Consider the following 26,907-nt stretch of genomic DNA (forward strand, 5'->3'; position numbering starts at 1 on the left):
CAGATATCTGCCATTAATTCGATCAAATAAATGAGTCATTGATTGGCAGAAAGCGGTCTGACATTGCCTTTTCAGTGGTCTAAAATGACTGCATCGTGTCTGGCCGCTTGACCCTGACACCAATCCTCATCATTTATCACTGGCCACATTCTAAATTTATTTTGTATATAAAATAATAGGCACTAAAATGTACAACATTAGCAAGAACCAGAATAGTGCTTAGGAGGATAATAACTATACAACTTGTCCTAATGAACATACAAGAACAATGGAATCAGTGGGATCTACGAGATCCATGAGATCTATGAGGATTTCTTGGACATAGTTATGAAAAGAAGCCATGAAGCTAAAATGATCAAATATCAAAAATAAAGGGCTACTTTATCTGATGATAAAATGATCAAAGCTTTTTCTCATGGAATATCTTCCAGACATAATTCAAGTTTAACAAATCCTTCTTCAGAATGGAAACCAGAATATTTCCCTCTAAAGTTCCATCTAATTCCCATCTTGAAACACAAGGGGGTCATCAAGATTGGCATTTTCTATGCTTCATCACTATTAAAGGGCATCTGTCTCCAAGGTTTAATATTATGATTATGTCCAAAATATGACGGTTTTTGCCTTGATTCAATATTTTTTAATGTATCTGGAACCTTTTACGCTGTAAAAAAAATTGATGAAGTTGTATATCCAACCGGCTGGATACCTTTGTTTGCTTTTACTAGGTTTTTGGTACCTTATCTGAGAGTAGAATGATGTAGGGATAGAAACCCTGATTCCCGTTATATATCACTTACTGACCTGCTTGCTTTAGTTTTGATAAAATTATCTGCTACAGATCTAGCAGTTCTCTAAATGCTGACCTCTGTATAACCCCCACCCACACCACTTTTGGTGTACACTGTGCATAGGCAGAAAGTTGACAATCCATGGTGGGTGGAGCTATAGAGCTCATGAATATAGAGGACTACATAGCAGCAGGTTTATTAGACCTCTAGTGATAAAGTTGTGCTGATAAAACTATGATTTTAGCAAAACTACAGCAAGTAGCCCAGTAAGTGACACATCACTGAAATCAGTTATCCTCTACATTGTGCTGTTCTCAGATTAGGTGGTGTTAGATTCTCTTTAAATTAGTTTATCAGCCACCAATAATGTACCACTGCTCCTGCAATCCTGCTGGTCTTGTTGACTTGGCCAGCAGTGACAATGTGTTCGTCATGTGCACATGACCACTGCAGCCAATCAGTGGCCTCAGCAATGATGCCTGTGGATGCAGTTTCTGAGGCCAGTGACTTGCTGCAGCTCTCAAGTGTATATGGTTAGTTGGTTAGTCATCCCTTCTGGACAAGTCAAGAAGATCACTTAGACCACCAGAGAGGTGACTCTGGAGTGGTGGCCCAACACTCCAGAGTCACCTCTCTGGTGGGGTTTTATCTGGTGACGCAAAGGTATTTCATATGGCAATCCCTCATTTCCTAGGAGACTCCCAAACTAAGGACCCCAGGAAGAACTTGAAAAATATTCAGGCAATAGTCGGGTGGAGCGTTTATTAAAAATGAGCGTTGTGCGCAACTACATACTCTTGAATCACTGCTGTACAGCTGTCCTTGTTTGCTGGCCCCTAATATGTCAAAGGGGCTACTTTTCTTGTTTTCTAGGGAATCACTTTCTATTAAATGTGTCCTCCTGCCGATCAGGAGCATCAGAGGAGGTCGGAGCGGTCATAACCTCTCAGTCACTCCTCGGGCAGTGGAAGTTCGGAAACGTGACTGCAGCTTGTGTTTCACTTGCACGTCTCAAACAATATAAAGTATAATTGCGCAACCAGGAGAAGCTTCCCAGATGTTCGTACGGAGGGATTTTACATCCATTCTCATTTATGTGAACTTTGAATGTCTTTTTGCATTTCACAGCCTTCCTAAAATATGCACAGGTAGAGGGGGGAATCTTCCAGGCGCAGAGGAGAACAGATGTCATCTCACTCTCTGAAAAGACTCATTAGTTGCATCATCCGCATGTCCTAATAAACTCACTTAGTAATGTTTCTCTTTATGGCACAAACCATGTGTCGCCTCTTCTTTCTAAGTCCCAAAGTGTATCTTAAATTGTCTCGTATGGGCGACATTCCTCAACTCTGTGACATCTCATATGACAAAGCAGATTCCCAATGTTATGTAGCCATTTTATGGGCAACCATAGGTCCTTGAGTTGCCCTCTGTGATGGGACAGGTTCAGTATGGCCACGACGACCTTTGGGGGTTGGCTTGTATGATAAATCTGATTAGTTCTGCCCTTAGAGGTAAAGTTTACTGACCTTTAGCAGAGACAAACAGAAGAGGACCCCAGAGTAAGGACAGTATATGGGGGCCCCTGTGCAAGAACAGTATATGGGGGCCCCTGTGCAAGGACAGTATATGGGGGCCCCTGTGCAAGGACAGTATATGGGGGCCCCTGTGCAAGGACAGTATATGGGGGCCCCTGTGCAAGGACAGTATATGGAGGCCCCTGTGCAAGGACAGTATATGGGGGCCCCTGCGCAAGGACAGTATATGGGGGCCCCTGCGCAAGGACAGTATATGGGGGCCCCTGCGCAAGTGACGTGCCCGAGGGGCCGTGGGGTACTCGGTACTGAGCCCGTTAACTTCAATGGGAGATGTCACAGCGGCGGTGACCCGGTCCATGGCCCCAGGCGGTCATGTAAAAGGGGTAGAATTGGATGGGGATAAAGTTTATGTAGTGATTCGTGACACCAGTTGGAGTGTGCGAATGTAGTATAGCTGGCACTGCAGATGATCCCTGGGGGAGTAGATGGTGATGGCAGTGTAGATGTTTAACCCTCTCCAACCAGGGCAGACCCCCAGAGATTGTGATGCAAGTAGAAGGCACGAAGTAATAAGGCAGGAGCAAGGAAAGTCACTTTATCATTTACTGTAGTTCAGGTGCAGTTCAGAGGAGATTTTACAACTCTCACCAGGTGACAGTCTGCTCTGGAGAATGGGAGTTATCTTTCCTTGCTGTGACTCAGTGTAACCTCCTGCTATTCTAATCCCTTCTGGGACTAAAGGCCCCATCACACTAAGCGACTTACCAGCGATCCCGACACCGATATCAAGATGTCAGGATCGCTAGTAAGTCGCTATGTGATCGCTGGTGAGCTGTCACACAGACAGCTTCACCAGCAATCAGCACAGCGATGCTGAGCGCCCGGCATCGCTTGCCATCCCTGTAAAAATAGAATTAAAATAAAAAATATTGTTATTCTCACCTTCCGACATCCCGTTCAGCCATCCCGCCTCTCTCCACGCTCCGGTCCCAGTGATCCTTTGCGAGAATGACTGCGAGATGTCACGGTCTCAAGGGATAGCAAAGTCTCGCGGTCATTCGTGCAAAGGATCACTGGGACCGGAGCGTGGAGAGAGGCAGGATGGCTGAACGGGACATCGGAAGGTGAGAATAACAATATTTTTTATTTTATTTTTTTATTATTTTTTACACCTGATCGCTGGTCTCCCGCCTGTCACACACAGCGATGCGTGCTGGCCAGCGGGAGACCAGCGACCAAAGAAATGTCCAGAGGTTTCTTCCAGCGATCAGGGATACCGGCAGGGGGGCTGCTTGCTGATCGCTGTCACACACACAGCGATCTCGCTGGTGAGATCGCTGTTACGTCACAAAAGTTGTGACTCAGCAGCGATCTCGCTACCGAGATCGCTTAGTGTGACGGGGCCTTAAGGCTTTCTGGAGTTTAGAACTTCCCAGTATTGCCTCTACTCACTGTGTATTTTGCCTACAGCAACTTGCAGTTTGAATCCTTTGTGACGCAGCTCAAGTTCCCACTTGCACTGTCCTTCACTGCTTCCAGGTTATTGCAGTATTTCTGAGGGAAAACACTTTTCTGCTGGTTGTGTAATCCCACGCAGTCTCTCAGCTTACCACCCAGCTCTGAAAGCATGGATGATCTAGGGACTGGTTCCCTGCTTCTTAACTCTCACTCCTGGATCAGCCACATGTCATCATGGCGTCCAGGCGTACTTCCTTCTTCACACTGAGAACAGCTCGGCCCCTCCCCCTCCCAGTTATGGTATGTCTGTGTGTGTGTTGTGGTCTGTGGCAGAGAAAGCATAACTCCCATTGCTCACAAAACACATACAGAACAGTACATATTTAACCCTTTTGTGGTGATAAAGACGCAGGGTGCCACTTTAGGACAGTATATGGGGGCCCCTGTGCAAGAACAGTATATGGGGGCCCCTGTGCAAGGACAGTATATGGGGGCCCCTGTGCAAGGACAGTATATGGGGGCCCCTGTGCAAGGACAGTATATGGGGGCCCCTGTGCAAGGACAGTATATGGGGTCCCCTTGTAGTCCAATAGTTTATCATAATGCACACTTCTACCTGCTTTGTAGATTGTAATGGCCCCTAACCTCTCGGGCCCCAGGGCGATGCACAGGTTGCACCAATGATATGTCTACCCCTGTTACTGAGAACTCCTGTCCGCTACCCTTGTTAGTCATTTAACTTTCCCACATACAAGTAAAAAAATTGGTTAAAAAATTGTTACCACCTTTAGTTTCTTGAATGGGAAACTAAAGGACTTTGCAGAATTATTTTGCTCTGTTTTGGGGGACGAGTGCATTATGATTTTTAGCTGCGCCCAGTGGAACAAAACTAATTTGAGTGTTCATTCAAAGTTTTTGAAAGCAAAGATCTAGTAATGTGATTGAAGCTGACTGGGAAGACTTATTTTTTGTGTTTTTTTGCCAGAATTTTGCCATTAGTTGAACCAGAATTTTATTCTGATTCAGTCTAGACAAACTTGTTAATGAAATGGGTCACACTTGTCACATTCAACATTGTCTAAAAAAGGAGGTGGATGTGATGTTATCAGATAGTAAAATGCATGACACTTATTACTGGAGCATGACACTTTTTAGGCACAGAATAGTCATCCTAGGCTTATTCCACACCAATGTTTTTACATCAGTATTTGTAGCCAAAACCAGGAGTGGAACTTACAGAGAAAAACGATCATTGGCAGATTCACACCTGTTCTGTGTTTTGGATACATTGCTGGTTTCAGCATACAAATACTGATGAAATACTGATAAAAAATACTGACTTGTAAATAAACCGTGAAGTACAGTAACAACCCAGCCGGCTGTGCATAAAAAAGGAGAGTCTGACATGCACCAACAATGCACCAAATCTATCACATCTGTGCACACTGTTAGATAGATTTGTTAAATCTTCTGTCTCATCTACATTTATGATAGACAGCATTAGTAAATCCGTCCCACTATCTGTGCTGTCTCTCATTTCTTCTAAATTAATGGGTTATTCCCAACGTTACAAGTTATCACATATCCACAGGAAAGATGTTAAAGGCAATTTGTCTGCAGGTTTTTGCTATGCAATCTGAGAGCAGCATGATGTAGGGGCAAATACCTTGATATCAGTGATGTGTCACTTTCTAGGCTTTGTGATGCTGTTTCACTAAAATTAGTGTTTAATTTGCAGAAGAATATCACTATAGGACTAGGTGTCTTGTACATACTAGTCTACTGATGTGTTCAATCCCATCCCACCACTGATTTACCTCCCAGTCTACTGCTCTGTATAATCCCGCCCCACCATTGATTTACCTCCTAGTCTACTTCTCTGTATAATCCCGCCCCACGACTGATTTACCTCCTAGCCTTCTGCTCTGTATAATCCTGCCCCACCACTGATTTATCTCCTAGTCTACTACTCTGTATAATCCCACCCCACCACTAATTTATCTCCTAGTCTACTACTCTGTATAATCCCGCCCCACCATTGATTTACCTCCTAGTCTACTACTCTGTATAATCCCGCCCCACCACTAATTTATCTCCTAGTCTACTACTCTGTATAATCCCACCCCACCATTGATTTACCTCCTAGTCTACTACTCTGTACAATCCCGCCCCACCACTAATTTATCTCCTAGTCTACTACTCTGTATAATCCCACCCCACCATTGATTTACCTCCTAGTCTACTACTCTGTATAATCCCGCCCCACCACTGATTTACCTCCTAGTCTACTACTCTGTATAATCCTGCCCCACCACTAATTTATCTCCTAGTCTACTACTCTGTATAATCCCGCCCCACCACTAATTTATCTCCTAGTCTACTACTCTGTATAATCCCGCCCCACCACTAATTTATCTCCTAGTCTACTACTCTGTATAATCCCACCCCACCATTGATTTACTTCCTAGTCTACTACTCTGTATAATCCCATTCCACCACTGATTTACCTCCTAGTCGACTTCTCTGTATAATCCCGCCCCACCACTGATTTACCTCCTAGTATACTACTCTGTATAATCCCATTCCACCACTGATTTACCTCCTAGTCTACTTCTCTGTATAATCCCGCCCCACCACTGATTTACCTCCTAGTCTACTACTCTGCATAATCCCGCCCCACCACTGATTTACCTCCTAGTCTACTGCTCTGCATAATCCCGCCCCACCACTGATTTACCTCCTACTCTCCTAGTCTACTGCTTGGTATAATTCCACCTCACCACAGATTTACCTCCTAATCTACTGCTCTGTGTAATCTCGCCTCACCATTGATTTACCTCCTAGTCTACTACTCTGTATAATCCCACTCACCATTGGTTGGCAGCTTTCTGTCGATGCACAGTGTACACAGAAAACAATTAGTGATATGAGCACTGCTAGATCTTCAGCAGAGAAAATTGATTGTATCAAAATGACAGCAACCAGCCCAGTAAGTGATATACAGTGGGGCAAAAAAGTATTTAGTCAGTCAGCAATAGTACAAGTTCCACCACTTAAAAAGATGAGAGGCGTCTGTAATTTACATCATAGGTAGACCTCAAGTATGGGAGACAAACTGAGAAAAAAAATCCAGAAAATCACATTGTCTGTTTTTTTTTCATTTTATTTGCATATTATGGTGGAAAATAAGTATTTGGTCAGAAACAAGCAATCAAGATTTCTGGCTCTCATAGACCTGTAACTTCTTCTTTAAGAGTCTCCTCTTTCCTCCACTCATTACCTGTAGTAATGGCACCTGTTTAAACTTGTTATCAGTATAAAAAGACACCTGTGCACACCCTCAAACAGTCTGACTCCAAACTCCACTATGGTGAAGACCAAAGAGCTGTCAAAGGACACCAGAAACAAAATTGTAGCCCTGTACCAGGCTGGGAAGACTGAATCTGCAATAGCCAACCAGCTTGGAGTGAAGAAATCAACTGTGGGAGCAATAATTAGAAAATGGAAGACATACAAGACCACTGATAATCTCCCTCGATCTGGTGCTCCACGCAAAATCCCACCCCGTGGGGTCAGAATGATCACAAGAACGGTGAGCAAAAATCCCAGAACCACGCGGGGGGACCTAGTGAATGAACTGCAGAGAGCTGGGACCAATGTAACAAGGCCTACCATAAGTAACACACTACGCCACCATGGACTCAGATCCTGCAGTGCCAGACGTGTCCCACTGCTTAAGCCTGTACATGTCCGGGCCCGTCTGAAGTTTGCTAGAGAGCATTTGGATGATCCAGAGGAGTTTTGGGAGAATGTCCTATGGTCTGATGAAACCAAACTGGAACTGTTTGGTAGAAACACAACTTGTCGTGTTTGGAGGAAAAAGAATACTGAGTTGCATCCATCAAACACCATACCTGCTGTAAAGCATGGTGGTGGAAACATCATGCTTTGGGGCTGTTTCTCTGCAAAGGGGCCAGGACGACTGATCCGGGTACATGAAAGAATGAATGGGGCCATGTATCGTGAGATTTTGAGTGCAAACCTCCTTCCATTAGCAAGGGCATTGAAGATGAAACGTGGCTGGGTCTTTCAACATGACAATGATCCAAAGCACACCGCCAGGGCAACGAAGGAGTGGCTTCGTAAGAAGCATTTCAAGGTCCTGGAGTGGCCTAGCCAGTCTCCAGATCTCAACCCTATAGAAAACCTTTGGAGGGAGTTGAAAGTCCGTGTTGCCAAGCGAAAAGCCAAAAACATCACTGCTCTAGAGGAGATCTGCATGGAGGAATGGGCCAACATACCAACAACAGTGTGTGGCAACCTTGTGAAGACTTACAGAAAACGTTTGACCTCTGTCATTGCCAGCAAAGGATATATCACAAAGTATTGAGATGAAATTTTGTTTCTGACCAAATACTTATTTTCCACCATAATATGCAAATAAAATGAAAAAAAAAACAGACAATGTGATTTTCTGGATTTTTTTTTCTCAGTTTGTCTCCCATAGTTGAGGTCTACCTATGATGTAAATTACAGACGCCTCTCATCTTTTTAAGTGGTGGAACTTGCACTATTGCTGACTGACTAAATACTTTTTTGCCCCACTGTATCTCTGAAATCAGGGTTTCTGCCCTAAATCGTGCTGCTGACAGATTACATAACAAAAATCTGCTGACATTTTAACTTGCTATTTGGTGAGGATCCAACTACTAGCACCAGTTTCGAGACTGAGACTGGTGTTGGAATGCCCTGTCAGATTGAAGAGGTGGCCACATTGTTTATAGGATTGCTGGAGAAAGTGGAACGCTGCATTTTTCTATCTTCATCAGTCCTATGAATTTTGAATGAAGCATGAGTGAGCGTGATATACCAGTGCTCCATTCAAACTGGAAGGGATTTTCTCTTTTTGCTCTTTCTTGAAAAATATACAGAGAGGAGTCTTGTCCTAAGACAAAAATTTAATCCAGTGACTCGCAAAAGTGCACCAGTCTGTAGATCCAGTAATGACTTTCCTAACTGTTTCCTTCATATTGGTGTCATGGCTTCCATTATTAGGATCCTTGATGTTAGAGAGCCTAATACCAAGTCTACATTCTCAATATAGCAGCATAGGCTTAGAGCCAAGTTTCTATAAAGTTCCTCTATTGCAAGCATTACGCCATGATGTATAAATGTGCATTCAGCGCTTTCTATTCTAGAGTTAACGATAAGGGACAGTGACTAGGAAGAAACATTCATCCATAGCAGAGAAGGTTTTTGCTCTCTCATGCGCCTCTTTACCTGCACTATGTATAACTGTGGAGTGAACGCTCTCTGGTCATAAATGCATCTCATTTCCATTATCTGCCTTTCTTTCAGCTCGCCCAGATCTTGCCAACTGAGGAGAATTTCTTGTCGTTCTTTAGAGAGCAGGTGAAGTCAAGCGAGGAGTTCATGCAGGTATCTCCGAACTGTGTCGAGAACATATAGACCTTCAGTCTGATATTCAGATGAGTTATGGGGGCCACAAACAATAAGAAAACATACTGCCTATAATAAATGTATGTCACATGCTCGGAGGTATGATCTATCTCGCCTCTGTTCACATGTTTCCATTCTAAACAGACATCAGATCCTTCTCCCTACGGTGCCCAGTAGACCCTCAGTGACTTGTGACAGAGCTTGTTGGGTTCTGCCGAGGTGTCCTCCATTTTTCCAATCAAAACAACCGAATTGGTAACAGAGGTTCCTAACACAACCTCCAATGCAGATGTGAACATAGCCCGAGTCCTGGACATCCATCCAGGGTCTATTTATATGGCAGCAGTGTCCATCCTCCTGCTCCCAAGTAGTTGCCAAACCTCAACATATGTTGTAGCTTGCATTTAGTGTTAGTTACAGGAGAGTTATTTTATCTACTAGGTGAAATAAAAATCCATAAGAGGATATTGAAGCCTTAGTGGGGTCTTTAGTTGAAAAAATAATAAATATTGAAGGGTTATTTTCACCATTCAAAATTGTTAAATTTGCAATGTACAGTATATAAAAAAAATAACTTGTCAAATATGTAGGGATTTCTAATTGTAGCGTTTACTGCTTGTTGCGGTGATAGACTGACTGCAGTGGTGATTGACTAGGAGACTGGCAACCACCGCAGTCTAAGAGCCTAGTGCTTATGGGTCGCCAGGGCTGCCATTAGGAATTTCAGGGCCCCATACTGTAAACATTTTTGGGCCCCCTTGAGACTCCGTCCAGGCTCCACCCCAGCCGTGCCTCCACCCCTCAAATCTTCCAGAGTCCCACTACCCACTCTTGGAAAAACTCCACTTCTGCACCACGTCCTCACCAATCACACATTAACATTTCCCAGATCATACATATAGCCAGCAGCTTTTCTTCTGGCCAAAAGAATTTTAAGCCGCCACCACAACAAGGTAGACTCTTCTGGATGAGCTCTACTCTACTGTAACTTATTAATCATTTGTTAAAATACCCAACACTCTGTTTAGGTATATTTTTATTTTTCTTTAAGGAAATGAGTCACATACTTTTTTTAAAAATAATTGAAACCAGATTGTGACTTTTTTATCATCTGTATTTCTGATTATAGATTATTGTATTGTTTTCTGTATATGTATGAAGCTGTCGGTGGATATCGATCTGCACTCGGACCGCAGTGCATGGACGGGCCGCGGGTCTCCTGACTAGAGCTCAGCAGCCTCACAGCATGTATGAGGATGCAGGCCAGGAGATCGGCGCCCAGTCCATGCACCGCAGTGCGAGCGCAGAACAATTTCCCAAATAAAGATGTTTCCCAATCATATATACCCACTTTTTATTTTTCCATCAATATGGCCGTGTGAGGGCTTGTTTTTTGCAGGACGAGTTGTACTTTTGAATGACATGATTGGCTTTACCAAATAGCGTACTGGAAAATGGGGAAAAAATTCAAAGTGCGGTGAAATTGAAAAAAGTGGAATTCTAGAATTTTTTTGGTCGTTTCAGCAGCCTCCCATCTCCTCACCTCAGCAGCCTCCCATCTCCACACGTCAGCAGCCTCCCATCTCCTCACCTCAGCAGCCTCCCATCTCCACCTCAGCAGATTCCCAACTTCTCACTCACATCAGCAGATTGCCATCTCCTCTCTTCAGCAGCCTCCCATCTCCTCACCTCAGCAGCCTCCCATCTCCACCTCAGCAGATTCCCATCTTCTCACTCACATCAGTAGATTGCCATCTCCTCACCTCACTCTCCTCTGCAACTTCCTCCAAGTCCTCTCACACTGCCCGCCTCCTCTGCCTCATCGCCGATTTCAGCATCTTCTGCCTCCCAGAAACGTTACATGTTGCTGCTCTGCTCCAGAATGAAGAAGAGTGCGCAGTGTGTCACCTGACCAGGATCCGGACCATGATGCACTTGGTCCTGCTGCTGCTTAGGTACAGCACTGATTTCTGGCCACTGCATTCACTAACAACACTGTAGGTGTATCTTTAAATCACCGCAGTGTTGTTATGTATTTGGCTTGCAGCGGCCATGAACTATTGCGCCTGTAGCCCAAACAGCAGTATCAAGAGAGGAGGGCCCGGTCTGCCAGCGTATCCGGGCCCCTCTTTTTGCTACTGTTCATGGGGCCCCATACAGTAGTAAGGGCAGTAATGCCCTGATGGTGGCCTTGTGGGTCGCCATCACACCCAGGGCTGTGGGGTACTCGGTACCAGGCCGGTATCTCACAGGGAAGTGTCACAGTAGCAGTGACCTGGTCCATGGCCCTGGGCGCCCATTGTAAATGTTCAGTGTGAATGTGTACGTTGTGACGCCACCTGTGGTGTTCGGCAATGTAGATGTTAAGCCGACGCTGCAGACAGTTCCTCTGGGACAGATGGTGTGGTGCAGCAGTGATGGTATAGCCCTCCACAGGCAGGGCTGTAGAGTCAAGGCAGAGTGAATGTAGCGACAGTTAGATGGTGTAGTGTCGGGCGCAAGGGATGTAGCAGTGCTGGGCAGGTTGGCGCAGGAATAAGTGGAGGACACCAGGGCATGTACTTCCAAAGTTTTACTCACAGTCTGTGGTGGCTCAAGAGCCCGCATCGGTGCCGTGTCCTCCGGGTCAGGTGCTCAGCCAACCGTCAGGCAAGATGAAGCACACCTTTCCAACACTCCTCCAACTTATGTGCCTTTTCTGAACGTCTCCCTCTTAGCGCCTTTAAGTGAAGTACTCCTAGTACTGAGTTACACTGGAGTTCCTCCTGTCCGATATTCCTATGAACTCTACTTGTACGGCAGACAGCTGTAGCCTGCTTCGGGGACTCTCTGCTTCTAAGTCCCGGCTCTCTATCTCGTTGCTGTTGTGCCCCCAAGTCTTGTGTGGGAATAAAGTGATGACAAACTTCTATTCCAGCGGTGTCTGTTGCGGGACCATAAGTATCCAAACAACCTCGGGGACCGGACCCCGGCCTTGCGCCCAGAACTTGAGTGGGGTTCTCCTCTAACCCTCAATCCTCTGTTCTCTTCCTCTCCTCACGTTCCGTATTAATCCTTTTCTTCTTATGTAGAGTCAGGCTTTCTTTCAGTGTTCCTTTCCTGTGCCAGCGGACCCAGATCACTGAGATCGGCTGCAGCACTTTCCCTCCTTCGTCCCTCTCAGGGGATCTCCTTACACAAGTCCAACCTCGTCAGACTCCTGTGACTAACTCTCTATATCCTATCCTCTTCCCGCTCTTTAGTGCAAGCTAAACTCCACCCGCCTCCCAGCACGCTTCGTGTTCTAAGCAGGGAGCCACCAAAGGGTGCTTTGCTACACTACTGTGTTGTGTGGGATGCAGGTGTTGGAGCGTGGTCAGGGGTCTCCACTTTACCTGGATGGTGGGGTACCACACCTCAGGAGAAGGTGTAGTACCTCTGTGGCGACTGAACCCTCAGGGGCACCACACTTACCAGTTTTTTGCATTAGAATTTACCAGCTCTGCTCTGAAGCCAGCCACCCCAGTTTCGGTGGTCCGGCTCTCGTCTGATGCTGCAGAGGGTAGGATGCAGTGGTGCGGTGCGCGTGGAGACCAATGATGAGAACAACCCTTTAAGGAATTGTGAACTAATATAGGGACAGATACAGAGGTCACTCTTACTCTGGAGGACCCAGCCCAGCTATGCAGCACATGGACCTTGCGGTTCTACCCTGCTCCGCTCGTTGCGGTTCTACCCTACTCTGCTCGTTGCGGTTCTACCCTGCTCCGCAACCCTGCGGTTCTGCTCCGTTTTTGTTCCGTATCCTGTGGATCCTTGTCCTACCCATCTGTACTGGTTCACAGGTGCACAAAATACTTTAAAAACAATTAAAAAACACAACACATGAGCACCCTCAATAAGGGTGCACAAAAGACAGGCTGAAAGGAGATGGTTAAACCTGAGATGTTAATCAGAAGTCCATATAGTGTGGGCTCACATCAATATACGATGAGCAAATATAATATAATAAAAGAAAAGAATACATTGCTGGAATACATTGTGATCCAGTACGCCTGCGCAGTATTTACTTTCCGGCAAGTGGAACGCAGATTTCCACTTCCTTTAGTTCTGGAACGCAGAATGACTTCCTGCGCATGCGTGCAGATGATTATCGCTGGTGTGTTATTTTTTATTATTTTTTTTTAATTCATCTATTCCACTGCGCAGACTCAATATTTTTGATAGCCTCATGAATACCCCTTGATTGCCGCCCACAGGTGCGGTTGATCACGGGTGCATTAGTAAGTGCACTTACTGATATATAACAGTGAATGATTGACTTCCAGCATGACTTCCCTGATGAAGCTAGATGCCCTAGCGGCATGCGTTGGGATGTGATTTTTTTCTTAACAGGCTGTTTTCATAAGTGGGGCAAGTAAGTATCCAGAATGATTTACTTTACTATTATATCCATGTGTTTATCATCCTCATCATTATATGAGGGGGTATAAAAATCTGAGAACTATACCATGTTTCCTCAGCACTCTGCACTTAATTAGCAGTTATTACTGTTGGCAGTGTGACATTTTAATTATTGTATTTTGATACAGATGTTTTCAAATTTTGCAGTTATATCATAACTAATTTTTCTCGTGCACTGCCATTTTATTTGCCAGCTATGGATATTATATTACATTATTTGCTCATCGTATATTGATGTGATCCCACACTATATTGACTTACTGTATGATTAGCATCTCAGGTTTAGCCATATCCTTTCAGCCTGTTTTTTTGTGTATCCTTATTGTGGGTGCTCATATGTGTTGTGTTTTTTAATTGTTTTTAAAGTATTTTGTGCACTTGGTGATTCAATAAAAAGCCTTTTTTTCATCACATTATTTTTTTTGGTGTGTGCACTGTAATTTGCGCTACTGTTTCTATTATTTACTCCAAGTTTGTAACTTAATATTTCTATGTATTTTTTACAAATAGTCAAAATTGAGAGTCCACAGTGGTGGATACCTTTTAAAGGCTAACTGGAAAGATAACACATAGCAAGCTTTCGAGGCTATTCTGGTCCATTCATCAGGCATAATTCTATCTACTGGCTAACACTGTACAAAGATATATTTTACCTATGTTTTTTTACACATTTCCAAAAGTTACAGTCTATACTTATACTCATTTCAATTTATTTTTATTTTCTACTATTTATTCTCTTTTTCTTTATTTTCCATAATTTTTTTAGGTTTCCATAATACCTATATTCTAAAAACTCCACCTGTTGGATGCACAGAGTTTTATTATAGCAATAGGTGACCACATATACAATGTGTTAGTAGTTACTCTGCTTTAAAGGAGATGTCATCTTGTCATCTTTCACTCTTTTCTGCATCCCACTTTGGGCATTACTTTTCCAAAAGCAATTTTAGACCTCCTTCACACTTCGGTGTCTCTAGTACGTGTGGTGACAGTTTTCGTGTTGGAGACACACGCACAGACCCATTCAAATCTATGGGTCTGCGCACATGTCGGTGTATTCACACGGTCTGTGTGTCCATGTGCAAAACACATAGACATGTCTGCTTTTTGCCGGCAGCACGGTCCTCTATATGTCCCGCACACTTGCATAATGATGAGACATGGATGACATCCGTGTGTCATCAGTGTGACATGTACCGGAATCGGGGAAAAGTAGTACCGTTTGCGCTGTTCCCAGGCCGCCGGGTGCTGAATTAAACTCTCATCATCGTTGCCTGATCTCCCTATGATCAGTGCGATCATGCGACGATGATGAGAGTTGGAGTCAGCACCCGCCGTCTGTGAATAGTGCATTAAATATATAAATAAATTTAAAAATCGGTGTGGGGTCCCCTTTATTTTTCCTATCCAGCTGAGGGAACGCAAACAGCTTGGGACTGGTGTTGTTGTTCTTGTAAGGGGCCAATAGCCATAAAGGTTCCCAGCCTATTAATAACAGCTCAAAGCTGTTTGCTTAGCCTTTACTGGTTATTAAAGGGGGGGCTCAACTATATTTAATAGCCAACAAAGGCTAAACAGACAACTGCGGGCTGATAGTAATAGGCAGGGAAAGGTCATGGACATTGGTGCCCTCCCAAATATTAACAATTAACACCAGCCATCCCAGAAATGGCGCATCAATTAGATGTTTCAATTCTGCCGCTTAGCCTCTGCCCTTGCCCTGCATTGCTGGCAAGTAGGATGATAGTTTTGGGATTGATGTCAGCTGTTTTATGTCTGCTGACATCAAGCCCAGGGGTTAGTAAAGGAGACGCGTCTATCAGACACACCCATTACCAGCCCTGTAGTCAAAAGTAATGAAAACACACTGAGAAAAATCCTTTAATTGAAAAAAAACATTCCACAAACCTGTTTTAGCCATTTATTCCTATATGAATAAAAGTTATACTCCCCTATCTGCCATAATTCCACAATAGAGGTCTCACGACGATCCCCAACTCTGCTACATCCGGATGGTGTTGTGAGAGGTGACATCAGTAATGTGACCGCTGACCATACCAGCCTGAACAGAGTATCGTGAGAAATTTTCCCACTGTAGTTATGAGCGGTGACGTAATTAACGTTACCACAGGTCACAAAAACAGAAAAAAGATGGTAATTTAGTATTTATTTGAAAAAAAAAATACAGCAGTACTCAATTTTTTAATACAATTAATTTTAAAAAGTGTAGGTTTATCTAAAATTCTTATCCACAATTGAGGAATGGTTAGGCAAATGAAAATGATCAAATCCATGATAAACTTGATAAATTTAATTCTATTTCCTCTATTTTGGACCATTTTTAATACTCAAACGAAATAGCTCTGTCTCTAATTAGACACTAAAATTAATTTACAACCATACAGGATGGAATTTATAAAGATTGACATTTTAGATGCCAGTATTAAAAGTCCTCTGGAAAAAGATGTGCCAAATCCATTAAGGCAGGTTTCACACGTCCGGAGATATCAGTGTCCGTGTGTGTACTATGTGTGTGTCAACCGTGTGCCGCAACAGGACCACACGGACGGCCGTCGGGGAATAAGCCCTACTGTAAGCCTCTGTCCCCCAGCGGCTGGTGCTGAAGCCGGCTGTCATAAATTCTCCCCTGCTCTGTCGTGATCAGAGTGAGCAGAAGAGAATGAATGAATGAAAAACTGACCTGTTGTGACCTCCGGACCGTCGAGGCATGCAAGTGACGTTTCTGCTGTGATGTTTTGTGGCCCATGTGTCCGGGTGAAAATGGACATGTCTGCGTGTTTTACACACGGTCCGTGAAAACACGCTGACATATGCATAGACCCTTTCATTTGAATGGGTCTACGTGTGTCAGTGTCTCCGGTACATGAGAAAACTGTCACTACACGTACCGGAGACACTGACGTGTGAAAGGGGCCTAAGAAGTGGACACATTGGACTCTCCGTGTGTCATAAACAGAAATGTCCATCATATTCCATTGATTTTCCTATTTACACCAATTCTCGTGCGAGTCTCTCACATGAAAACTGTTAGCGTGGGTGGTCAGGAGCGGGAATCTCCAGGAGTGGACCCTCTGGACCGTGGCACCGAGGGGCCTCGGGCGAGCTGCCAGGTGGAACCGACCCCTATACAGGGACCGTTAGGAGCAGACCCAGGGGTTCGAGTACCACGGTAGCCGGTACCGAGAGAGGCAGCTCAGGATGGACTGGAGTAGGACAGTGGGACTGAAGTGTAGATGACAGAACAGGGCTGGCGCACAGGAGACAGGAATGAAGGAGGACGGAAGGACTGGAGCAGGATGGAACTAGAACACCGGAGGCAGGACTGGAGTAGGACGGCAGGACTGGAACAGGATGGAACAGGAACACAGGAGGCAGGACTGAAGTAGGATGGCAGGACTGGAACAGGATGGAACAGGAACACCAGAGGCAGGACTGGAGTAGGACGGCAGGACTGGAACAGGATGGATCAGGAACACCGGAGGCAGGACTGGAGTAGGACGGCAGGACTGGAACAGGAACACCGGAGGCAGGACTGGAGTAGGACTGAGAATAACTGTTAGCGAACTTGGAAGACAGGCTGCGAGGCTGCTGCAGGAAACACTGAGGACGACACCGAGAGACTGTAGAGAGCACAGGAGGAAGCAGGGCCCAGTGTGCAAAGTAACACAACGATCAGGCACCCCCCTCAGGGGGAAGCGGCCTGATATAGCCCTGTCTGGTCTGCCATTGGTCCGAAGGTGCTTCCGGGTTAGGACACAGCCGGAGCACAAGAAGCAGCAGGGAGGCGCAGGCGCGGCCTATGGCGCATGCGCATTGCATGCAATGATGGCGTCGGCTGCGAGCCCATCAGAGGTGACCGCCATGGCCATCGGGTGGAGAGGCTGCGGCGTGGGAGCGGAGGCCGGGTGAGTATGACAGAGCGGTGTAACAAAAACCTGGCGCTGCCGCCGGCATTCAGACCAGAGCATGCGGCTACATGTATTTCTATGCAGCCGCACGCACTGGTCTGAGTGCCGGCGGCAGTGCCAGCATTTTATGTGAGAGACTCAAACACGAAAATCGTGCGAGTCTCTCGCAAGTGAGTATGAGCCCTAACACTGCTCATCTTCAACCCATGAACATTCTACTGCACTAATTCTAAAAACATAAGACTCCTCAACCAAGGGCGTAACTATAGTGGACGCAGAAGTTATGACTGCAACCTGGCCCGTGCTGGGGGGGGGGGGGGTCCGCCGATGACGCACTTCCAGCTGGTGTATTGCAGCGCAGGGACTGCCTGTGCTGCAATATTTGCCACCCCGGCCAATCAGAGGCTGATAGCTGATGTTGACGTACCAGGTAAGAGCATTGCATGGCAGTGACTTCATTCGCCATCATAGCATGTCTGCTGATGGCCTCTGCGCCAGCTGATGGCCTCTGCGCCGGCCACAGGAGAGGACGCCACACATTGTGCAATCTGAGGAAGGTGAATAGAATGGGGGTGTTTTAATTCATAGGCAGAATGAAGAACAGAAAGGAGCTCATGATGGGTGACATATATACCAAGAAGGGGCACAGGATGTGGGATATATTTACCTAGAAGGGGCCCAGGTAGGGGGACATGTATACCAGGAAGTGGTCCAGAATGGGATCATATATACCAAGAGGGGGACATATATACCAGAATGGGTGACATATACCAGGAAGGGGCCCAGGATATGGAGCATATATACCTGGATGGGGGATATGTATACCAGGATGGGAAACATATATACCAGCATGGAGGACGTATATGCCTGGAAGGGGCCCAGGATGGACAACATTACTACATAATGAAGGGAGGGGCTTAACATTGTATCATTAAATTCTCCTGAAGTGTTCACGTACAAAATTATATCAGGATTTTTCTTTCCTTCACCTGGAGAAAGCCTTCTTAGATGTTGTAGAGTTTTCATTGCCTTCGCCTGGTTGCATAAACTTGTTGTTGGAATCTACTCTTGCACCACTTCACTTTCTTTCAGGATTTTCATAGCATTTCTGTGCAAACATTACTTGTTTTAGAAGATAAATCTGTTTCTAGTGCAAAACTATTACAATATCCAAACTCCAGCAAGTTTTATTCACTATACTCATAAGATTAAAATCAAAATTTATCTATCATAAAATATTTTAAAATGAGGCACTTTCCACATGCCCGACCCAGAGTTTACCGCACTGCTTCATCTGGGGCCATAAAGGAGTGTCCTAATCACTAGTTGAAATATCTTAATAGATTAGGACACACCTTCATGCACCAGAGAAAGCCATGAGGTGAAACCTTGGCTCAGGCCTGTGCAAGTTATGCTGCTGTTTATTTTTCTTTTCATGTTTTATGCTGTATTTGCATTCTAATCTTGTGGGTATACTGAATAAACCTCATCAGAAACCCGATCTTGTAATAATTTTGAACTGTGTACAGCTTTAACAACTGAGGTTTGCCAAGAAATCCCACTAAGATCCTGATAGGAAGTGGAAAGGTGCAAAAGCTGATTTCATCAAATAAGTATATACAACCAGAGGAAGGCAACGACTGGAAAACTGTACAATATCATAAGGCATTTTCACCAGTTCAAGAAATGAAAAATCTTGATTGTACGTGGACAGTTTCACATTACAATGTAGAGCGGTGAGGTGTCTTATGTCTATAGAATTACTGTTCTGGGAAATAATTTCAAACTTGCGTTCCTAATCCCCACCAGCTCGATTGATTGCTCCATGGTTCTGGTTGATATAACTTTATATAAAAATTGTTGGCACATATTCATACTAAAATACTGTGATTGTGTTCATTCCTGCACATATTCACAAGGCTTTTAGAACAGATATGTTTTTCCTATGTACATTTTCATGTAACAATCGTGTTTGTTCTCAATCTGCAAAGCATAGTGGCTCCATGAGCAGTTAAGATATGCAAACTGCACCACTCAGGTGTGAATTACCTTTCCTACTTTGGAACATGTATTGCTCAGCAGAAATCTTTATTATCCCATTGGTACTACTCCTTACCTTTCTCTAAGTCCCTGCCTATATTTTATGTAGAATATATTGAATAGAATTTATAAAGAAATATTGCCACTTATTCCATTCATCACACTGGTGTCTAGAGCAGGGGTCTCCAAGCTGTAGCTCAAGAGCCACATGTAGCTTGTGAGCCCATGATGTATTGTTTGCATTTATCCGCCATTTTGGTGCATTCGCACCAGGTGTAGCAAACAGATACAGTAGATCTATAAATGGCGATTCGTGTGTGTAGCCCTGCACAGAAGAGTTAATCTGAATGGGGTTAAAATAGGGAACCCTGGAGCTTGACATACGTGTGATGTCAGTGGAAAAGCTTTGGTTGTCATTATACTGGTAATAGGGGTCCTGGGTGTCACTACTGTGAATGGGGGATGTGGCTCGCGACCCTCTCTCTGAGCTGGATGTGACTCTTGACTCTCTCTCTGAGCTGCATGTGGCTCGCGACCCTCTCTCTGAGCTGGATGTGGCTCATGACCCTCTCTCTGAGCTGGATGTGGCTCGCGACCCTCTCTCTGAGCTGGATGTGGCTCGCGACCCTCTCTCTGAGCTGGATGTGGCTCGCGACCCTCTCTCTGAGCTGGATGTGGCTCGCGACCCTCTCTCTGAGCTGGATGTGGCTCGCGACCCTCTCTCTGAGCTGGATGTGGCTCGCGACCCTCTCTCTGAGCTGGATGTGGCTCGCGACCCTCTCTCTGAGCTGGATGTGGCTCGCGACCCTCTCTCTGAGCTGGATGTGGCTCGCGACCCTCTCTCTGAGCTGGATGTGGCTCGCGGACCCTCTCTCTGAGTTGGATGTGGCTTGCGACCCTCTCTCTGAGCTGGATGTGGCTCGCGGACCCTCTCTCTGAGCTGGATGTGGCTCGCGACCCTCTCTCTGAGCTGGATGTGGCTCGCGGACCCTCTCTCTGAGCTGGATGTGGCTCGCGGACCCTCTTCTGAGCTGGATGTGGCTCGCAGACCCTCTCTCTGAGCTGGATGTGGCTCGCGACCCTCTCTCTGAGCTGGATGTGGCTCGCAAACCTCTCTCTGAGCTGGATGTGGCTCGCGACCCTCTCTCTGAGCTGGATGTGGCTCGCGGCCCTCTCTCTGAGCTGGATGTGACTCGCGGACCCTCTCTCTGAGCTGGATGTGGCTCGTGACTCTCTCTCTGAGCTGGATGTGGCTCGCGACCCTCTCTCTGAGCTGGATGTGGCTCGCGACCCTCTCTCTGAGCTGGATGTGGCTCGCGACCCTCTCTCTGAGCTGGATGTGACTTCTTTCATAGTTCAATGTGGCTCTCAAGGTCAGAAAGGCTGGGACCTCTGCTCTAGATCAATCACATTAGGCTAAGGAATCCTGGTTTCTGTTGCTTATTTGTCATCTTCACTGTATAGACTTGGACAAATGATTTCATTATTATTATTAAAAGGTAATTAGAGAATAAACTCAAATATCCCTGGGCCAACATATGATAAGCCAGCCAAGGGCAAGTAGTCTACTTTAATAACTTTTATTTACTAGAAAAATAGAAGGAATATTTTTGCTATTGGATGCGGTGGTTGAAATAATATTAAACTTTTTGATTAGGAGCATAACTTTGCCAGTGTTAGTACATACACCCCTCAATCTTCTTTTCAGGATACATTTCCATTACTTTTCATTACATTCTGTATAAAAGGCTATGGAACATGTCAGTGCTGTATCATTACCAGAGATCATTTGATTCAACATATCATGGGGATTGAAAGATTTCTCAGAAACCTCTTGAGACAGGCCACCCAGAATATAACCATGGATTGATGTTCTTTTTTTAGCTCACTGCATTTTCCACGGTTTTTCTGTAAATCCTCATAAAACTGATATTTATTGATTTTTGCTATTTAATTACTTTCTATGAGAGACGTTGAGATATTTCTATGAGAGATATTTCTTTGTAAACAATATACAGCGCTGGCAAAAATTAAGAGACCACCACATCAAAACCCTGTCATGGGCAGCCTATTCTCCAGACCTGAACCCCATTGAAAACCTCTGGAATGTAATCAAGAGGAGGATGGATAGTCACAAGCCATCAAACAAAGAAGAACTGCTTACATTTTTGCACCAAAAGCAGTGTGAAAGACTCGTGGCAAGCATGCCAAGACGCATGAAAGCTGTGATTAAAAATCATGGTTATTCCACAAAATTTGGATTTCTGAACTCTTCCTGAGTTAAAACATTAGTATTGTTGTTTCTAAATGATTATGAACTTGTTTCCTTTGCATTATTTGAGGTCTGAAAGTTTATAGACTAAAAGAACAATTTACATTTTACTCAAAAATATACCTAGAAAGAGAAAAATCAGAGAAACTGAACTTAATTTTTGCCAGAGCTTTATATTGTGACAAAGTCACTGGTAAAATGCTGGAGGGGAGATATGTTTCACTATGCCTAATGGTGTCATTGATATAAAACCCAGAGTTTTTCTTCCAGCACACTAATTGCGATGAGGGGGTTAAGCTAATTTGTATAATACAAACGCATGGGCCATGCACACAGTAAATAAGTCGGTAGGACAGTATTCACACCACCAAGAGACTGAAACACAGAGAAACAAAGTACAACAAACGTGAAAAAATACTCTGCTGTAAAAAAAAATCTAACAATAAACAGCAAGTGCTAGTAAAAAGATAATAACAAAACAGGGTACTTAGTTGATACGTTTTTTGCAAAAAATGTATCCTAAGCCGCTCTACCAAACGCCAAGGTATACCCATCAGAGCAATGCTATCCAATGTATTTAAAACCTAATTATGTGGACAGTACCTATATGAGCAGGATTCAGAAAGGTAATGTCTGATGTGGACACGCTGTGTGAGACGGCTTTATATGTGCATGGCCCACATTGCATAATAGGCTGACTTTTATGTGGACATCCATAGAGCGGGTGGGAGAATATCCACCTTATCTCCACCTCAGGGTGTGATCTGGGGTTTAAGTAGCTGGCCTCCAAAGGCAGCAGAGTTCAGTGTCTGGAGAGGAACACTCCAGAGAAGTGTTTGTGTTTGGGCTTATGCCTGAACCGTGGGTCCCTGAGTGGGCTGATCCCTGCTAAAAACAAGGACTGTGCCTAGGTGCCTAGTTCTACCGTTTTGCTTTTGTTTCACTGTTTTGCCCAGAGGGCCGTGATTACTTTCTGCTTTACCTTGGTTTATACCGCATCTAAATAAACAAAGTACATTCCTAAAGCCGCAGTGTTCCCATGCCTACCTGTCATGTCGGACGCTGTTCACACCACAGCATCCGGCAGGCAAAGGTAGTTCCACCTCCAGCCACTATAGCCTCAGTGGCGCCGGCCTGATCTTCAGGCTCTCGGGGGTTAATCCTGCTGGAGACCAGGTTGGATGGTTAGTCACGCCCACGGTCTTTAAATAGTCATACTGGCCTATGGGCGTCGCCGATTATAGCTTGTGTTTCATACCAAGTGGTTCCGGTCTGGAGTGGAGGTGTTCAAGAGAGAGAGATTCATATCTGGTGTCGTATGATCCGTCGTTATCCTTTCTCCTTCCCATATTTGTGTTTAGTTGTGCCCTGTTCACATTACTGTTTATTCCTGTGTGTGTGCGGCGCAGTGCAGTTTAAGTTCTCCCTGTCTGTCATTATTTGTGTGGGAGCTTTGGTGGTGACTTCTCACTGGGTGGAGGGTGGAGGGTTAAGTGCAGGGCTGAGCAGGAGATAAGGAAAGGTCGGAGGCTCAGGCATTTGCACCTTCAGCAAAAACCCTGGGTTGAGGGTCAGACAGGGTTTCCCCTAGTAAAGGGACACCACAGGGGCCCCGGGTCTTTCAGCCTTAGTTGAACTTAGCCCCCGTGACATTATAATCGGCCCACATTTTTCAGGAGTCCATGGATCCATTAGATTCCATAACCCGCCAGTTGGCGGCGCTGTCCATACAGGTCTCCGAGTTGAATGGGGCAGTTCAGCAGCATGGCCTGGTAGTAGCAAAGGTGCAAACGGCATCTGCAGGTATCGGTGCAGAGCCGAAGTTTCCGCTGCCAGAACGATTTTCAGGCGATCGCAGCAAATTTGTCGTATTTCGGGAGGCCTGCAAATTATACTTCCGCATGCGGCCAATATCCTCAGGTAATGAGGCCCAGCGAGTAGGGCTGGTGTTGTCATTACTGAGTGGTGACCCCCAAGCATGGGCATTTTCCTTACCACCTGACTCTGCTACATTTCATTCGGTCGATAATGTTTTTTCTGCCCTCGGGCTCATTTACGATGACCCTGACCGACTGGCTCTAGCGGAATCTAAAATCCGCGCCCTCCGCCAGGGGGAGCGCTTGGCAGAAGACTATTGTTCGGAATTTCGCCGCTGGGCTGTAGACACACAGTGGAATGACCCAGCACTGCGGAGCCAGTTTATTCATGGGGTATCAGGGAGGGTGAAACAAGCCCTCCTGATGTATGAGACTCCGGCATCATTGGAGTCTGCCATGAGTTTGGTGATACGTATTGATCGCCGTTTTCGTCAGGGGGCACAGGAGACGCTACCTCTGGGGGAAAACAGAGGTGCAGGTGTGGTTGAAGTAGATGAGTCCCCTGAACCTATGCAGATTGCTGGCGTGGCACAGGTTCGGCCTCGCGCTCCGGGAGTCCGGAAGTCCGGAGCATGTTTCTACTGTGGTAAAGGTGGTCATTATGTTAACGTTTGCCCGGTACTACCTAAGAGGGTCACACCGGCGGAAAACTGTTAAGCTCAGAGGGTATGGAGGAGACCCAACTGAGCGTATGCATATCCTCCATGATGGTATCTCAATGTATGCTCCCTGCCAAGGTTATTGTCGCCGGCAGAGAGCTACCTATATCAGTGTTTGTGGATAGCGGTTCCGCCACCAATCTCATAGATGAGGAGTTTGCACACACCGCCGGGTTTAAGATTGAAAAACTTCCTCACCCCATACAGGTGGTGACCATTAATGCTGTTCCCCTCCCTCAAGGGGAGATTACTGAGTTTGTGGCAGAGGTGAAACTCCACATTGGGGTCCTACATTCTGAGTCGGTTACATGTAGGGTCCTCCGTAATCTCCCAGCTCAAATGGTCCTGGGTTTTCCATGGCTGTCCAGGCACAACCCGGTAATTGATTGGAAAACTCAGGACATAGTACAATGGAGTGGTTTCTGCCAAGACAATTGCTTGGCCACATGTGTGTCCGCCGTGACGCCCAGCCTGCCGGAGGCTTTGCAGGATTTCGCGGATGTTTTCTCTGAGAAGGGTTGCTCAGAACTGCCTCCACATAGAGCCTATGACTGTGCTATTAGGCTAAAACCCGGGGCCAAATTACCTAAGGCCAGGATGTTTAATATTTCTGGTCCTGAGAGACAAGCTCTGAAAGACTACATCGCGGAGAGTCTGAGCAAAGGTCACATCCGGCCTTCGTCCTCGCCTGTAGCCGCGGGGTTTTTCTTCATTAAGAAGAAAGATGGGGGGTTACGCCCGTGTCTGGATTTCCGAGAGTTAAACCAGATTACTATCCGTGATCCCTACCCAATGCCGTTGATCCCGGATTTGTTCAACCAGGTAGCGGGGGCAAAATGGTTTTCCAAGCTGGACCTCAGGGGGGCGTATAACCTCATAAGGGTCCGTCAGGGGGATGAGTGGAAGACGGCGTTTAACACTCCTGAGGGTCATTTTGAGAGTCTGGTTATGCCGTTTGGGTTGACCACCGCGCCTGCCGTTTTCCAACATTTTATTAATGATGTCTTTGCTCATGTCCTGGGGAGATTTGTGATTGTATACCTGGATGATATCCTCATTTATTCTAGCGATCGGGACACTCATTTGCAGCATGTTAGGCAGGTGTTACAGTTGCTCCGGGAGAACCAGCTCTATGCTAAGCTGGAAAAATGTTTATTTTTTGTCCAGGAGTTGCCCTTTTTGGGATATATTGTGTCCGCAGCTGGTTTTAAAATGGACACCGCTAAGGTGCAAGCGGTGTTGCAATGGGAGAGGCCGGAGAGTCTGAAAGCACTCCAGCGGTTCCTGGGGTTTGCGAATTATTATAGGAAATTTATAAAACACTTTTCGACTGTCGCCAAACCGCTCACGGACATGACAAAAAAGGGTGCCGATCTGGCGAACTGGCCTGAGGTGGCTATACGTGCATTTGAGCGTCTGAAGAATAGTTTTGCTTCAGCCCCCATTCTGGTGCAACCAGACGTGTCTAAACCTTTTGTGGTAGAGGTTGATGCGTCGGAGGTGGGAGTGGGGGCAGTACTGTCTCAAGGCTCGTCCTTGAGCGAGATGCATCCATGCGCCTACTTCTCCAAGAAGTTGTCGCCGGCCGAACGGAATTATGATATCGGCAACAGGGAGTTGTTGGCCATCAAACTGGCTTTTGAGGAATGGCGACACTTCTTGGAGGGGGCGGCTCACCAGGTCACAGTTATCACCGACCATAAGAATCTGCTCTACCTGGAGTCGGCCAAGCGTCTGTCTCCTAGGCAGGCTCGCTGGGCATTGTTTTTTACTCGTTTCAATTTTCTTGTGACGTACCGTCCCGGGGCTAAAAACACCAAGGCGGATGCTTTGTCTAGGTGTTTTCCGGGGGGAGAACCTCGGGAAGAGCCGGTACCCATCCTCCAGAAAGGGGTAGTGGTCTCGGCTCTCACGACTGAGGTAGAGGCGGAGATTGCCGAGGCCCAAGAGGAGGTACCACCAGGACTTCCCGCCAACAAATCATTTGTACCCCTGCATCTTCGGCCTAAGGTGTTGAAGGAACACCACGATTCGGTACTGGCTGGTCACCCAGGGGTGAAGGGCACCTTAGAGCTGGTATCGCGTCGTTTCTGGTGGCCCAAAATCCGGCAGGACGTGGTCTCGTACGTGGCAGCTTGCATCACGTGCGCTAGGGCTAAGTCACCCCGAACCCGTCCTGCTGGCACGCTACAGCCTCTGGGGGTACCCAATAGGCCATGGACAGAAATCTCCATGGATTTTATCACTGACTTGCCAGCCTCGGCAGGGAACACGGTCATCCTGGTGGTGGTTGACCGTTTTTCAAAGATGGCGCATTTTGTGGCGTTGTCCTCTTTGCCCAATGCTAAGACGTTGGCTCAGGTATTTGTGAAGGAGGTGGTCAGACTCCACGGAATACCGTCTGACATAGTATCTGATAGGGGTACGCAATTTGTGGCGA

At 45.9% G+C, this 26,907-nt stretch overlaps 1 protein-coding gene across 1 annotated transcript in view; it reads left to right on the forward strand.

The window, feature by feature from the left end:
- The window catches only part of CALB1 (calbindin 1), a 90,369-nt gene that overhangs the window by 28,819 nt on the left and 34,643 nt on the right, over positions 1-26,907 (forward strand). Inside the window, exon 4 of the mRNA XM_073550520.1 lies at positions 9,146-9,226. Within this exon, the coding sequence (XP_073406621.1) occupies positions 9,146-9,226 (81 nt within the window). The remainder of the gene's footprint in view (positions 1-9,145; positions 9,227-26,907) is intronic.

The sequence above is a fragment of the Dendrobates tinctorius genome, unplaced genomic scaffold (assembly GCF_039654945.1).
Source record: "Dendrobates tinctorius isolate UK_male_01 unplaced genomic scaffold, ASM3965494v1 ptg000165l, whole genome shotgun sequence".
Classification (NCBI taxonomy): domain Eukaryota; kingdom Metazoa; phylum Chordata; class Amphibia; order Anura; family Dendrobatidae; genus Dendrobates; species Dendrobates tinctorius.